At 42.3% G+C, this 16,151-nt stretch overlaps 1 protein-coding gene and 1 long non-coding RNA gene across 2 annotated transcripts; both read left to right on the forward strand.

Annotated features, from left to right (window-relative positions):
• Nucleotides 1-5,343: 5,343 nt before the first annotated feature.
• On the forward strand, nt 5,344-6,748 carry LOC143415905 (uncharacterized). Its single transcript, XR_013096333.1, has 3 exons — nt 5,344-5,416; nt 6,407-6,532; nt 6,617-6,748. It is a non-coding gene; the product is annotated as an uncharacterized LOC143415905 (long non-coding RNA).
• Nucleotides 6,749-10,840: 4,092 nt separating this feature from the next.
• LOC143416075 (protein NLRC3-like) lies at nt 10,841-14,442 on the forward strand. The gene is made up of 3 exons (XM_076881449.1): nt 10,841-11,126; nt 11,509-13,309; nt 14,220-14,442. Exons 1-3 carry the CDS (start codon nt 10,841-10,843, stop codon nt 14,440-14,442), a joined length of 2,310 nt encoding a protein of 769 aa, XP_076737564.1.
• Nucleotides 14,443-16,151: the final 1,709 nt, after the last annotated feature.

Here is a 16,151-nt window from a genome sequence, read left to right on the forward strand (position 1 = left end):
GCCGATCGTTTTCGCGATTAAAAAGTGGCTTTTTGCGGCGGCGTTCCCACCGCGAGCAGAACTCCGGCTCAAAAACCGCTGTTTTTGAACACTTTTATTTACTTAAGCACTTTAATGGGCTTACTTTGAAACAAAGTGCGATTGAATGATTATTGTTATGTGTTGCCTTGAATTCGGCTATGCTGTCTGTTAGACAGCTGTTTTCCTTTATTGTTGTTTTTGTATTGTTTGTAGCGAACGCTACTGGAATGTATAGATTAAGCTACGTAGCCAAGATAATTAATAATTTAACTGTTGTACATTGGTTGATGATGATTTGCATTGTTACATAGGCTTGCAGAAAAATATATTTGTTTACCGGTAAACTGAATCGAACTTGATGTGCTAATGGACGTTTTTCTGACCTACAGGTCAGGTTTTGTTCCCTCCCTTTGAATTAATCTTCTTCATATTGAAGTGGCGAGCCGGTAGGACCATTCTTTGTTTCCCCTCTTTCCCCCACTTAGCCGTCTTTGGATTACGGACATATTTCCCCATTTGTATGAAGCTGGACTCTAAGGAGGAATACCTTAAAAGTGAACTTTAAAAAGAAGAGGACCAAAAAGGACTTTTGCACAGAAAGATCACAGCATTGATTTATTATTTAATTGTGGGCATTTATGTTGTGTGTTGTGTTAATTATTTTGTTCCATTTCCCCTTTCCTCCATTTATTCAATATATTTTTGGTACAAGATATTGCAGTCTTTGGTCTCATCATTCACACCATCTAGGCTCCATAAAGAACTATTTCTTCTGCGCGTCAGTCAGTAAACTCATCCATTGAAATAAACTAGTCCTTAAATAACTTTGAGTTACACAGTGGCAAATGTAATAGAGAAAGACACAGGGCCACCTGAAATCTGTCGTCCTATCTGATTCAAAACCAACATGTAGGAGAATCTGGAATCTTTGATTTTGAGTTAAAAATAAAATATGGGTAAAATGCAGAAATGTTTTTACTAACATGTACTAACAGAGACTTGGAGGAGAGAGACCTAATGTTTAATAATCCACATTTCACTGTTTTACTCTTTGGTTCAGATGTGGATACTGTATTGTTCTTTCTTTGTAATTGTTTATGTTTAAGTTGTTTGTTGCTGGTTTTTAGTTTGTTTTTTGTCTGTTTGGAAGCTGACACAGTCTCTATGGAGATGGGTTTTTGGGGGGTAGCAGGAGGAGAGAAGCTGCAGAGAGGCGTGTAAGACTGCAACTCTGCTTCCTGGTCCCAACTCTGGATAGTCATATTTTGGGGGGTTTAATAAACTACTACTGCATGATGTAAAGCTGAAGTATGACACAGCTTTATGAACCTCCTGTTATCCTGGTAGACGAGTACAGCAATAAATCTTTTACTTGAACATCTTCTGGCTCCAATAAGCTTTGAAATGTGACCATGAAGTTAGAGACACACTGACTGAAACCCACAGCTGTGACTGTGGATCACATCCACACACAGTGTAGCTGCTGTCTCTGTGTGAGGTCTGTGTATATATGTACATATTTATGCTTATATTCATATTCTCTTATTCCCCTTTATTTGATATCCTAATTCTGTGCTGTGTAAAAGTTTGTCGGTGTTCTGCTGCTACAAACTGGATTTCCTGGAGGATAAACATGAGGGATTCATAAAGTTCTATCTCTCTGTTAAAATCCCCCAAAATAAATGAAGTGTGAATTTCAGGCAGACGTGTTTTTAAAAGAGTCTCTTTAATGGAAAAATGTGTTTTTAAAACCAGCCAATAGGAGCGTCTGTGGATATCAGCTGAGGCTGAACGCAGGAACACCATCACATATAAATACACAGAATTAAATCACTAGATAAAAGACGTCATTAAATAAGGATCGAATCAACATGTCAGAGGTCAAAGGTCAGTCAGAAGAGGTGTGGTTAAACACTGGCAGTGCAGTGACCTAATGCAGTTTGGTTACCGCCACGGGAAAAGCCCCGCCCCCTCTGAGCCTCCGCTGTGTCCTCAGCACATCCAGGAGCAGCAGGTCAGAGGGGGCGGGGCCATGTCAGGACTTATTTTAAGTAAAATTTAAAGTGGAGCGACGGCAGGAGTCACACAGCAGTAACCAGCTCTGTCTGCCAGGGTCAAAGGTCAAACAAGTCCTGCAGCTGACCCACACACAGACTTACACTGATCCACAGAGAGTGATGAATCCACACATCACTCGGCTGGAGGAAGCTGGGGTTCCACACCGTCCAATCAGAAACCAGTGTTGACGCTGAGACCCGTCTCTGTAACAGGAAGTCCATGAACAGGCAGACCCTCTGCAGCAGGCTGACCTGTGACCTCTGAGACAGAGGGAGGAGTTTGTGTCAGCAGGGGGCGCTGCAGCATCGCCTGAGAGCTTTAAGAACAACAGCAATAAACAGGAAGTGAAAGTCACACTTCTGTTGGTGTGCGTTATCAGCAGACCCCACCCTCTGCAGGAAGCTGAGATAAGAAGCAGCCAATCACAGAGCAGAGAGCATGTGACTTCCTGTTCCTGCTGTTACTGTGACAACAGCTCCTGGGACAGAGAGCAGCTTTCTAAAGAGGAAAGATGCTGCTGTCACCCCCGGGTGTCATGTGACCCACCTGATGTACCGATTTAAGACTGTAAGAACAATAATAACAACATGTTTTAGTCAGGTGATCCATGCAGAGCAGATCCATGTGACCAAACACAGCTGGATCACATGTTTCCTCTCCTGGAAACAGAAAGCCTTCATGTATAAAGGCTCATGTACCCACTGAGCCCTGCTCTCAGATCTGTGAGGCTTTAACAAACAACAGTTTAAAGTCATGTTTAGCATCTTCTGTCAGTGTGGAAGGTCACACACTTTCCTGAGTGTTGAACCCTGAACTACTAGCTGTTCATGTCAGCCTGGACATAAATACAGACCTGCCTGCTGTCATAGACCCCAGCACTCACATGTTACTTATAAGTGACTCATATGTATGCATGTATATATTGTGTATGTTGTGCTATTTCTTACTTAGTGTGTTGTGTCTTTGTTCCTGTTTGTGCTGCAGCACTGTAACCTAAATAATTTCCCCTGGGGATCAAAAAAGTATTCTGATTGTGATTAAATGAAAGCAGTCAGAGCAGAGGACGGTGATGTAAGGAATGGGATTTTAATCAGCCAGTCTCCTTTAACTCTCAGCATCACAAAGTAATGTGGTAACATCTGGACTGATGTGTTTACTGTCAGCTAGTTTAAATGCTGTAGGCTGCAGCCGCTGCTCTAACACTATAACTGTAACAGGGCTCAGTGCTGCTTCTAACAGTCTGAGCTGCTTCAGGCTTTATTTGTGAGGAGCACAGCAGCTTACAAACACGTGGCTGGGCCTGGACCCAAAGGAGTGTTTGTTAAAGCCTGCAGTGAATCCAGCAGCAGAATGATGGAAATGCAACACAGCAATGATGAAGAGGAGCAGCATTAAAGCCAAAGTCCAGTTCATACAGTTAGGTCCATAAATCAAATAAGGGAAAATAAAATGTTGTTGGATGCACCTGTCTGCACCCTTAATGCTCTCTGGTCGCTATGGTAACGCGTAAACATTTCTTTCAAAATAAGACACACGACTACAACACGGGAAAAGACCCAGGGAAACGAAGTTAACGATAAAAACCCTGAAAACCATTGTTGGATTTATATTTTATCATTGTCATTGTTATTGGGGAATATCTAACCATATATGCTCAGAGGTGTAGAACCAATTGTGTAATGATAGTAGTCTTTAAAGACTTTGTGTGACTCCAGAGTGTTCTGGCATTCACACCCACGTCCTGGGATCATGGGAGAGGTGCTACCTTCTTATTGTTTTGTGGTAGGATGTCTGTTTTAGTCTAAGTGCCTTTTGTTTAGATGAACTGCTGGACTTCCAGACCAGCAGGTTTAGGGAAGTCGTTTATGGGTCACACTCTGACTCCACACACACACACACACACACACACACACACACACACACACACACACACACACACACACACCTACATAACATACAGACTAGTACCTTTGTTCACGTGTATGTTAATGAACCTCAATAAAAGAACAGTGTTACGAGGGAACGGACGAGAGCAACTGTGGTCAAGCGAAGGAACGGCATTGGTCCAGTTCTCTCCCGTGCACGAGAAACAGAAAGAACTACTCGTGTCTTGGGTGAACCCATTGTGAGATCTAGCCCCACGCTATCATGTGATTTCCTGTGATCAAATGTCCCAGGATGTGAGTGGGCGTTAAGACGTCCATGTCCCTCTTCAAGCAACTTAAAGAAGTCCAGACGCTTTTCTTTCCAAGCTCCTTCAACAACATCATTCATAGAACAACTTCCAGCTTCTTTTGCTCGGCTACAGTTTGGATGGATTTGCAGATGCAACAAGACTAAAATGGTTAGGGTCAGGAGGTCAAAGGTCAGAGCTCCTGTGGGTCTGAGGGCGGCCTCACGCTGGAGAAGGATGAAGGAGTCTGACCTGAGCCAGTGTTTGACATGAACACATCAGCACTGCTGTCAGTGAGCCTAACGACAGCCGTTAGCATCATTTCAGTGTTTCAGTCATAAAAACACTTCCTGTCTCTGTGGTGGTTACAGTGACATCATGCAGTTTGTGCTTTGACCTCCAGAGGGCGACAAATCAGCACAGACAGAGAGCTCCATTCAAACTTTGCTGCCATCAGGAATAATTCTTCAAATATAATCATCAGTGTTTGAGCAGTTATGATATCAGGGACAATCTAGACATGTGTGACAATACTGAACATGTCACATGACACACCTCAAACATCATGTGATCCACTCTCAGTCTGCACTTTCATTCATGACTTCAACAGGTTGAAACGAGCTTTGAAGAAACATTCAGTGAAATAAATCTTTCATGGATTCATGTGAGCAGCAGATGAACTTTGTACCAACAACATCTTCAATAACAGAGTCTGAATGAAGCTCAGGTGTTGATGCTGCTCACTGATTGGACGCTTGCTTTCAGCTCTGCTCTCAGTCTTTACTGCACAGGTGAAGGTAGAAAGTGTGACTGGATCTATAGACTGGAAACAGAGAAACATGCTGAACATTTGAAGCTTTGCAGCAGAAATGTTCATGTTACAAATACAGCAGAGCTGATCTGGGATCAGTGTGTTCACACCTGCAGCTACAACAAGGTTTCATGTCTCCACACGTCAGCATGTGAACTTTACTCTGACTCAGTCTGAGCAGTCAGACGGCATATTTTTAAAGTTAACACATCAGCACACACAGAGCTGAGCCCCTCCCACCTGTGCTGAGTTTCAGGTGGAGCCCCGCCTCCTTCCAGGAAGCAGCTCACCTGTGTGTCCGTGTTTAGTGTCCAGGTGTGGAGTGGAGCTTGTTGTTGGTGTGTGAAGAAACTGTAAGTTTGCTTTGTTTCCTCCTTTAACAGTTTGTCTTTAGGAACTTTACTGTTTGTTCAGCTCGTGTTTGATTTCTTCACACAACAAACTGTGTGTGTTTGTATTTCCGGTCTCTCCATTAAAGTCAGTGTGTAATGTTTCCTGGCTAACATCAGCTGTGTGCAGCTTAGTTCAGCACAAATCTGCCGCTCCATAGTTCACGGTAACGGACTCACAGCTGGACCAACGAGGCCGAGTGTGTCCGCCACTCTGAGCTACGTTCGTGTTTGTGTACTTGTAGTTTGTACTTTGAGTTCACTCAGAGCCCACAGAGGACGCAGCGTACGTGATGACGTCACAGCCCTTTACCTCCTTTACTGTCACTGTGATTAATATTTACACACGAGACACCTGCAGAGCTCTGACGCTAAGCTAGCACACAGCATGCTAACGCTAAGCTAACGCTAAGCTAACACTAAGCTAAAGCTAAGCTAACACTAAGCTAACACTAAGAGTTCTTACAGACACGAGTTAAAAAGCTGCTTTTAGTGTGTGATCAGAGTCCAGGACTGAGAGCAGCAGCAGAGCTGATGGATGATGAATTACTGGATGGAAGAAGCTTCTCATTAGCAGTGAATCAGTGTGTGTGCAGTTCTCTGCAAACTCAGCAGCAAGAATTAGTGTGAAGCTTTAACTCTGCTGATCCTCTTTGAATCCTGGATCAGCTGAAACGTTTAAAATGTTGTTCACACGGGTTGGACTGACTGAAGCTTCCAGTCACAGTGACTCAGTGTGTGTCAGTGAATGCATCGTGTGTGCTTCAGGCTCCATCTAGTGGACTGATAGCAGAGCAGCTGATGGCAGCTTCCTCTGCCTCACACTGCTGTCTGACTGCATCCAGCTGACACTGAGATGAAGCAGGAAAGAAGCGGCTGATATTTGGACAGCACACATGATGAAAGGAGGATTTCAGCTGATGTGCACATGAATGATTTGTGTTTCCTCTGCAGGTAGAAAGTGTGTGTGAGCTGATGTGAATTGAGCAGCATGGATCAGTGTGAGGACAGAGAGGAGGGAGTCCCTCCCTCTAAAAGCACTCTGTGTGGGGAACATGAGAGCCAGACCAAAGCTCAGAGGTGAGATGACCATCTCTAACTGTCCATGACTCTTCTCCATGTCACAGCTCAGCACTCACATCACTGCTGCATCATTATTCACAGGAACCAGCCTGGACCTCCACCCAGCTCTGTGTCCTCTAAGAGCAAGCGGGTGAAGCATTTCTTTCGTAATTTAGGGCAAAAAAAGTCATCTGACGAAAAGTAAGTTCATGTCAGTATTAAAATGTTTGAAATTTTAATCAGCTTTTACTATTTAACAATTTATACTTTATTTATACTTTTTATGTAATGTATTGGACACATTGGATGTGACACATGTTTCATGTTCACTTACTTTTAGCGTCAATCAGAAACCACCCAGCTCTGTGTCCTTACAGAGTGATGCGTCTGCTGGTCGCTTCATTGATTTTAAAGTCCAGCCTGTGTCTGCTGCAGAGAGGTGAGCTGTTAGCAACATGAACTCTTTGATTAAACTGCTTGATGTTGTTGGATATAAACTACAAACACGTCGTTCCCTCAGTCCCATTTAAACTGTCTTTTAAAACAAGCCTTTGGTTTCTAAACAACTGAAAACCCACTTCAGCAAACAGGAAGTGATCAGAGCGTCCGTCCACTTCCTGTCAGGCCCTGCAAACATTTCATATTGAAGAAAAGTAGTTGATATCTCACATTTTTACTCCACCACATTCAACCATTTTGACATTTTACAGCATGAAACTCTTGTCACATGACTCCTGTTATGTTATAGAGTCATGTGACCACCAGGGAGGGATTTGTATGGATGAAACACATTCAAATCAATCTGATTCATCAATGGAAACATTTTTGGTGTAAATGCAGCAACACTGAAAACGCTGAAGATAAAAACACAACAGATGAAATATGAACAAATCGAGGCTTTGAATACACGTGTGTGTGTTTGAGACACAGAGATAAATGGATTGTGTGTCTGTCCTATTGCTGCGTGAGGGTTTTATTGTAGATTTTGTGCGTGTACACTTTTGACCACGAAGGTGTTGAAAGGGCGTAAAACAGTTGGAGGCACCAGAGTGAACACTAGTGCTGTCAGTAGATTAAAACATGACTAATTAATGACACAATCTTCTGTCATTAATCCTGATTAATCACAATTACTTGATCAATAGCTGCAGTTACATTTTTCCAACTTTATATTTAAGCCTGTAACAGACGTTTACACCATATAATGAAGTCAATGCAGAATAAACACAAAGAATGTTAAACGCTTCAATTCAAAGAGACTTTGAATAGTTTTCAGTCTTTAACTCAGCTTCTCTGCTGTAAATACAACTTTGTAACAAACATATATACTAAAAGCTAAGTGTGCACTAATATATAATAATATATAATCTATATTACTGCTGTTAATGAAAATGTTTAATCAGACTCATCACAGGGTTACTGTGGATTCATTTGGATTAATCACCATTAAACATCATTTTTAATGTAAACGAATCAAAGTTCATTTCATGAGCAAACAGACTCGAGAGAAAAGGGCAAATTTACACACTTAACATGTTTATTGAACATGTAAACATTGATTAAGCTCCTGAATGAGCCGACCCCCCCAGGGACAGTCCTGCATGCTAATGATGGGCTCTGCTCTGTACCTGCAGGATTCTGTCAGCCACAAACTCCTCAGCTGATCCTGAATCTGAGCCCATCTGTCAAACAATCATTTTCTTCACAGGTCTGTGGAGGTGGCACTGATCCTGCAGCAGTCTAACACTCTCTGTCACTCTTCTTCAAGTCTTTGACACGAGGAACCAAAACTATGTTATTAACAACACTAACAGGTCTGCAGTTTGTCCACTTGGCAGTTGTGTCATCAGTGCTTTGCATTGTTGTGATATTTTAAGCTGGAAGTGCTTCGGTGAAAAGAAAATTCCTTCTGTCACGATGTGCAGAATCCTTCATGTTGGTCGGCTGGTCCGTCTTGTTATTTTTTTAATACTCAAACTTTCCATCGAGAGGTCAGTGTGTGTTTGTCATCTTCCATATTGAGCTGATTGGTTCAGCTGCCGTCACTAACAGATGTGCTGCACATCTGCACGTGTGCAATTGTAACTCTACTCGGACAAACTGCTCGAAGTGCGTTGATAGAAACATTTCAGGGATTTTGAGTCGTTCTGCTCTCCAGATGTGTCGTGTTAAAGGTTTTTATCATGTTAATCATGATAACAGATGAACCCCTAACCCTAACCCTACATGTTAATTTTGACAGCACTGCTAAATCCTTTTTAATGTTCTTCTGTCAGATCATTGATTAGACTCGACTCCAAATACGAGACTCAGAAAACTCAAATCAAAGCAATGAGAAAAGGACTACTTGTGTTAGAATGAAAACATATGGAAGTGGTCAGGTTTCAAACACTCGATGAATCTACTGCACAGTTACATTCAGGGACCTTTGGCCTCCTGAGAGCATTAGTTGATGGTTCATCACAGTTTTCTCAAAGTTTCCTCTGAGCTTCTGCAGCATCATCACTTCCATCACTGATGAAAGAAAGTTCATAGAAAACAGAAAATATATCTTCAGAATCTGAGAGTCTAAAACTTGACAGACTTGATTCAGATGAAGTTATTTGAGCAGAAACTCCTGGATCTTTATCCTGTGTTGATCTAATCCTTCATGGTTCCTCCACAGAGTGGACCAGCAGAGCTCAGAGGTTCCCAGTGGTCAGTCTGCCCAGCAGCATCAAACACAGCTGGACTCCATATTTATGGTCTGTACATGTACAACAACTACTTTATTATTAATATTAATAATAATGCATTTATTTATAGGTCCCTTTCAGAACACCAAGGACTCTGTGGACTAAATGACCAAAAGAAAACAAACTTTGAAATCAGACGTTGCAAATGTGATCACAGGGAAACGTTTTAAACATCGAGGCTTTAAACAGAAACCAAAGTGAAACAGTTTGTAGTCGAGATCAGTGGGAATGAAGCTGAATAACTGTTTCTTCAATAACTTTGAGCTCTTAAAAAAGAAAAACCAGCTGAAAGTCTGGCTGCTCTTATGAAAAGTACAGAGAAATTATGGGTCGCTCAACACTTGTGCACAATATAGGAGTTTAAATAAATCTAAAGAATAACTCAAAGTCCTACAATCATACTGAGAAAATCATCTACAGCTAACTATCCAAGTGGATTTGTTTAAGACAGCTCCATCTGCTGGTGGCCCTCTGCAGGTGCATGAAAGGGGCATGTTTATAGTGAAAGTAGTAGAGAAAGTAAACCCCACGGGAAGGAGGAGGACTCTCAGCAGCTTCCAGCTCATATTCAGACATTTGACTTCTCACTGAAAGCAGCAAGTTTGAGTGTCTGTACCTTAGTTAGAAGAGATAACATGTCAGTAGTAATTAGAGTTGATTGAGCAATGCTGTCCTTGTAATGTAGTTTATGATTTTTATGGACAAGTCCAGTTTTTCTGTAGAGCCTCTCAACTTGGTGACAGCAGCAGTGGAAGTTCACGTGTAAACCAGAGCAGCAAATCAGGTCCAAATGTGTTGTTCACAGAGAGTGGGATCATCATTGGCTGCTATGTTAACCTCCTGCAGCAGGATGTCTTTGGTCAGAGAATGGATAGATCACTAAGTCATTGTTGAGTTTAGGGAGACAGTAGACAGTTGGAGGAGGTTCAGCCAGTTGACACACAGTAGATAAAGATAACTGAAGGCAGGAGCAGACACCTGTATGACTTTCCACCTCTCACATAGATTATTTCCCTGGGCAGCGCCACAGGGCTGGTAGATGTAAACAAAGCTGGAGGAGAGGATTGATTCATCTGAGAAAAGTCACAGAGTTGTGTCTTGATGCTCAATCATCCAGGTACGTAAATCCCAAAAAAGCTTGATTCTGTTCATCTGGATGTTTTCAAACCTCAAACCAGCGTTCACATTTACTCAGGACCTTCTTGATGTGAAGTTCTTCTGCTTCGCTGGCTGCTGTGTCTGTGGGGATGGTGTTTGTTCTGTGTTGTAGTGTCCTGATGACGCCCAGTTTGTGCCCCAGTGGATGATGAGAGTCAAACCTTAAATACTGATCTGTATGTGTAAACAGAGTGAACCTTTAAGACCAGTTGTCTGTACGATCAACTCAGTCACCTGAAACATCTCCAAGTTTCTGGCTTTGATCATCAACCTGTTGGTAGTTCAGCTCTGAACACCAGTGAAATGTTTCTCCCACTGAAATCGCTGCATTCATATGAACAGCATCAACGTTTTGGGATCATGGAGTTGTGGACAAAGTCTCAGTTAATCAGATAAAGTCAAACCTATAATTGGTAAAGAGTTCGCGGATGATATGCCCCTTGATGGTAAAGAAGTGGATGTTGTGGAGACTAAAGTTCAGAGTGGTGGGTCATTCATAAATATTCTGTTCCAGCTGCTGGAGGACAACATCATCACTTTTGTGAAGAACGAGCTGAAGAAGATCCAGAAGGCTCTGAATCCAAATAAGCCCCAGTGCTTGGAGTTTCAGAGGGAGGATGATGAGCAGAGGAGAAACAGCAGAGAGGCATTTGTGAAGATCACAGTGGACTTCCTGAGGAGAATGAAGCAGGAGGAGCTGGCTGACCGTCTGCAGAGACGTAAGAGGATTTATCTAAAGATTTAAGCTGCTGGATAAATGAGAGACTTGTGACACCAGTGTGTTCAGTCATTTCTCAGTGGGTCAAGAACTTTTGTGTGTACTTTATTGTACTTTATTGAGCCCCGTGGGGAAATTGCTCTCTGCATTTAACCCATTCACTCAGTGAAGCAGTGGGCAGCCATTGGGCGCCCGGGGAGCAGTGTGTAGGGACGGTACCTTGCTCAGGGGTACCTCAGGGTAGCTGTTAAGGGGAATCGAACCCCCGACCTTCCGATCATGGGGCAACCACTCTACCTACTGAGCTATCCCTGCTCAGAAATTGTCATCAGCATTTTGTAAAATATGATTGTTAAAGTTGTATTTTTATTATTATTCTTCAGAACTTCCAGCTGCTGTTTGTCATCGTAACCTTAAGTCTAAGCTGAAGAAGAAGTTCCAGTGTGTGTTTGAGGGCATCGCTAAAGCAGGAAACCCAACCCTTCTGAATCAGATCTACACAGAGCTCTACATCACAGAGGGAGGGACTGCAGAGGTCAATGATGAACATGAGGTCAGACAGATTGAAACAGCATCCAGGAAACCAGACAGACCAGAAACAACCATCAGACAAGAAGACATCTTTAAAGCCTCACCTGGAAGAGATGAACCAATCAGAACAGTGCTGACAAAGGGAGTGGCTGGCATTGGGAAAACAGTCTTAACACAGAAATACAGCCTGGACTGGGCTGAAGACAAAGCCAACCAGGACATCCAGTTCATATTTCCATTCACTTTCAGAGAGCTGAATGTGCTGAAAGAGGGAAAGTTCAGCTTGGTGGGACTTGTTCATCACTTCTTTACTGAAACCAAAGAAGCAGGAATCTGCAGCTTTGAAGACTTCCAGGTTGTGTTCATCTTTGATGGTCTGGATGAGTGTCGACTTCCTCTGGACTTCCACAAAACTACAATCCTAACTGACCCTAGAAAGTCCACCTCAGTGGATGTGCTGCTGATAAACCTCATCAGGGGGAAACTGCTTCCCTCTGCTCACCTCTGGATAACCACACGACCTGCAGCAGCCAATCAGATCCCTCCTGACTGTGTTGGCATGGTGACAGAGGTCAGAGGGTTCACTGACCCACAGAAGGAGGAGTACTTCAGGAAGAGATTCAGAGATGAGGAGCAGGCCAGCAGGATCATCTCCCACATCAAGACATCACGAAGCCTCCACATCATGTGTCACATCCCAGTCTTCTGCTGGATCACTGCTACAGTTCTGGAGGATGTGCTGGAAACCAGAGAGGGAGGACAGCTGCCCAACACCCTGACTGAGATGTACATCCACTTCCTGGTGGTTCAGGCCAAAGTGAAGAAGGTCAAGTATGATGGAGGAGCTGAGACAGATCCACACTGGAGTCCAGAGAGCAGGAAGATGATGGAGTCTCTGGGAAAACTGGCTTTTGATCAGCTGCAGAAAGGAAACCTGATCTTCTATGAATCAGACCTGACAGAGTGTGGCATCGATATCAGAGCAGCCTCAGTGTACTCAGGAGTGTTCACACAGATCTTTAAAGAGGAGAGAGGACTGTACCAGGACAAGGTGTTCTGCTTCATCCATCTGAGTGTTCAGGAGTTTCTGGCTGCTCTTCATGTCCATCTGACCTTCATCAACTCTGGACTCAATCTGCTGGAACAACAACAAACAACATCCAAGAAATCTAAATTATTTAACAAACCAAACCTACAATCTCTCCACCAGAGTGCTGTGAACAAGGCCTTACAGAGTCCAAATGGACACCTGGACTTGTTCCTCCGCTTCCTCCTGGGTCTTTCACTGCAGACCAATCAGACTCTCCTACGAGGTCTGCTGACACAGACAGGAAGTAGCTCACAGACCAATCAGGAAACAGTCCAGTACATCAAGAAGAAGCTCAGTGAGAATCTGTCTGCAGAGAAAAGCATCAATCTGTTCCACTGTCTGAATGAACTGGATGATCGTTCTCTAGTGGAGGAGATCCAACAGTCCCTGAGATCAGGAAGTCTCTCCACAGATAAACTGTCTCCTGCTCAGTGGTCAGCTCTGGTCTTCATCTTACTGTCATCAGAAGAAGATCTGGATGTGTTTGACCTGAAGAAATACTCTGCTTCAGAGGAGGCTCTTCTGAGGCTGCTGCCAGTGGTCAAAGCCTCCAACAAGGCTCTGTGAGTAAATCTGTGATCATGTTTATTTTTAAAATATTGATTAAAAGTGTTCATAGATTTCTTCTATGACAGATCCATGTCCTAAAACCATGAGACAGCGTAGTTGTATAGTATAAAAGAAAAAAGGAGAACTTTTGACCACAATATTGTAACTTGAATGAACTTTTGATACAGCCTTTAAACATAAAATTTATGAACAGAATCGGTGACAAAGGGCAGCCCTGGTGGAGCCCATCACCCACCGGACTTATTACTATCCAACGTATTGCCGGCTATGCCAACCAAGCTCTTGCAATGGTTGTAAAAGGATCGAATGGCCATAAAATGTTTCTCAGTTTTATTATTTTCAGTCACATCTGTTTTTGATTATTAACTGAATATTTTAAAATTCAGGCTTTTTATGTTATACAAAACATCATATTTTCTTATGTCTTGTATTGATTCTGAAGGAATAGTTTTCATCAGTATCGCAGATACCAGCCTGAATTTTACTTTGTATTGGATCAGAAAGGAAATCAGTGGCATCACACATCACTTACAGCAACTTCAGTACCTCTTCATTTTAATAAACTGGGGGGAGGTGCACCAAGATTCAGTATGAGATAAAGAATTATTTTTAACTGTAAGGTTGGAGAAATCTGTTGTTGGAAATTGGAAGAACAGGTCATCTTAAAAATCACTGCATTGTAGTTTTATTCAGGCCCCTTCAATCTGTGATCGCTGTTGCTTTGCATTGTAAATGCTACTATTACAAAAGTCACAAATATTAGTGTATGTGTGTGTTATTGGGTAATAAACCAAAAGAACAGAATCTACCAGCACCTCACTGATTTCTGCTTAAAAACAATAAAAAAGCAATAAAGCTCTGATTTGTTTGGTTGATCTTGTCTCCCTTCCACCTTGATTTCAGACTGAGTGGCTGTAACCTGTCAGACAGAAGCTGTGAAGCTCTGTCCTCAGTCCTGAGCTCCCAGTCCTCCCATCTGACAGAGCTGGACCTGGGTAACAACAACCTGCAGGATTCAGGACTGAAGCTTCTGTCTGCTGGGATGAAGAGTCAATACTGCAAACTGGAAACGCTGAGGTCAGATCAAGCAATATCGATTTTTTTTTCATCAATTAACATCATTTAATCAATTTCATTTGGAAAAAATTAACAGTGTTTATGTTTTGTTTTTTTAATGAATCCATCCAAATCACACTAAACTGCCACATTTGTCTTTTGTAACATGAGGCAATAAGGATTCCAGCATGTCCTGAAACAGTGTTGAAATATTGTAAATGTAGTAGCTCCTCATGGCACCATGAATATACTTTAACACAAGTGTTTCATGTCTTCTTGTCATCCTTTCTTCAGACTGAGTGGCTGTAACCTGTCAGACAGAAGCTGTGAAGCTCTGTCCTCAGTCCTGAGCTCCCAGTCCTCCCGTCTGACAGAGCTGGATCTGGGTAACAACAACCTGCAGGATTCAGGACTGAAGCTTCTATTTTCTGCAGTGGAGAGTCCAAAGTGTACACTTGGGATTCTCAGGTCAGGATTCAGTCTTTTCTGATGATGATTTAAAACCTGAGTCAGGTCGATAAATGGCTTACTCATTTACAACAGACATGATTTGTCAAATCACCTTATATCTAACCCAAAGGTCCTGTGTTTTACTACTTTGATTTTTTAGTAAAACACAGGACCTCTTAATATTTATCTAAGAGACCATATATAATTTTTTTCCCTGGATCATGTGTGTACCCTCCTGGTTGGAGCTCCAGCAGCCTGTATCAGTGAATGGGACTTTAAATGAAATTGCTGCCCCTGTCAGGAAGAGGTCTGAGTGACACACAAAACAGAAAATATGAGCACTGCATGTGTCTGAGGCTACTCAGATACAGACCTGAATGAGACACTAACTTTGTCTCTGAGAGATAACTTTTATTATTAAATACACTTCATTTCTCATCTGTGTAGAGAATGTAGAGTTTGACATGCTAATATTACAAAATGAAAAATCACACTGAGTCACAAAGAAATTGTTTTGGAGTATTTATGGTTCAGCTGATGAAATTGTTCAAACAAACCAGTAATTTACACCGAAACAGCACAAGTGAAACTTTTTCGAGGGACTTACACTAAGCTTGTCCTGGTACACCTGTAGAGCCCAGCTTCTATGGACCATGAGCTTAAGTTCTGTGCTGCTCTGATTTATTGCCTGTGCTGTCTTTCAGTTCAGCTTTGTCGAGTCTCTGGTAGGATTTCTTTTACATGACCTGTGTAAAAACAAAACAGGAAACACATTAAGCTGAAGTAAGATGCACAATTTGAAAAATGGGGCACAAAAAATGTTGCTGCTTTCTGGAAAGTGCGTCTAAGAAGACCCAATGGAGAAAGTGAAGAGAAAAATCAAAGATTAAGAAGAAGAAAATGGCAGAGGCAGTTTCTCTTGGACTGCCTGCAGATGGGGTGAGACTCTATAAACAGGGATGATTGGAGAAAATGCAAAGAGGCCATAGGATAAACCAGGAGATGCATACTCTGGTGTTCTGGGGATAGTGGGAGTGAGAGGGAGAGATGCCAGTAAATGATTTCAAGGATAAATTTGAGAGAATCAGAGCTAAGAAACCAAAGCAAGTGGGGAACTACAAACATGTGGACAGACTCATAATTAGGCCAAAGACACATTAAAGCAATTATTACAGGTTTAGAAACAGGGATGGATATGAAGGAGCTTAGCATGAATTTGCATTGAGGAAAGAATAGCAACGAGCATCAGAGGAAACAGTTAGGAAAACTAAAAGGATGTACTGGCAGGAATACTGCAGTACTTTAGGAAGAACTACCGTATTTCCCAGA

The sequence above is a fragment of the Maylandia zebra genome, unplaced genomic scaffold (assembly GCF_041146795.1).
Source record: "Maylandia zebra isolate NMK-2024a unplaced genomic scaffold, Mzebra_GT3a scaffold11, whole genome shotgun sequence".
NCBI lineage: Eukaryota > Metazoa > Chordata > Actinopteri > Cichliformes > Cichlidae > Maylandia > Maylandia zebra.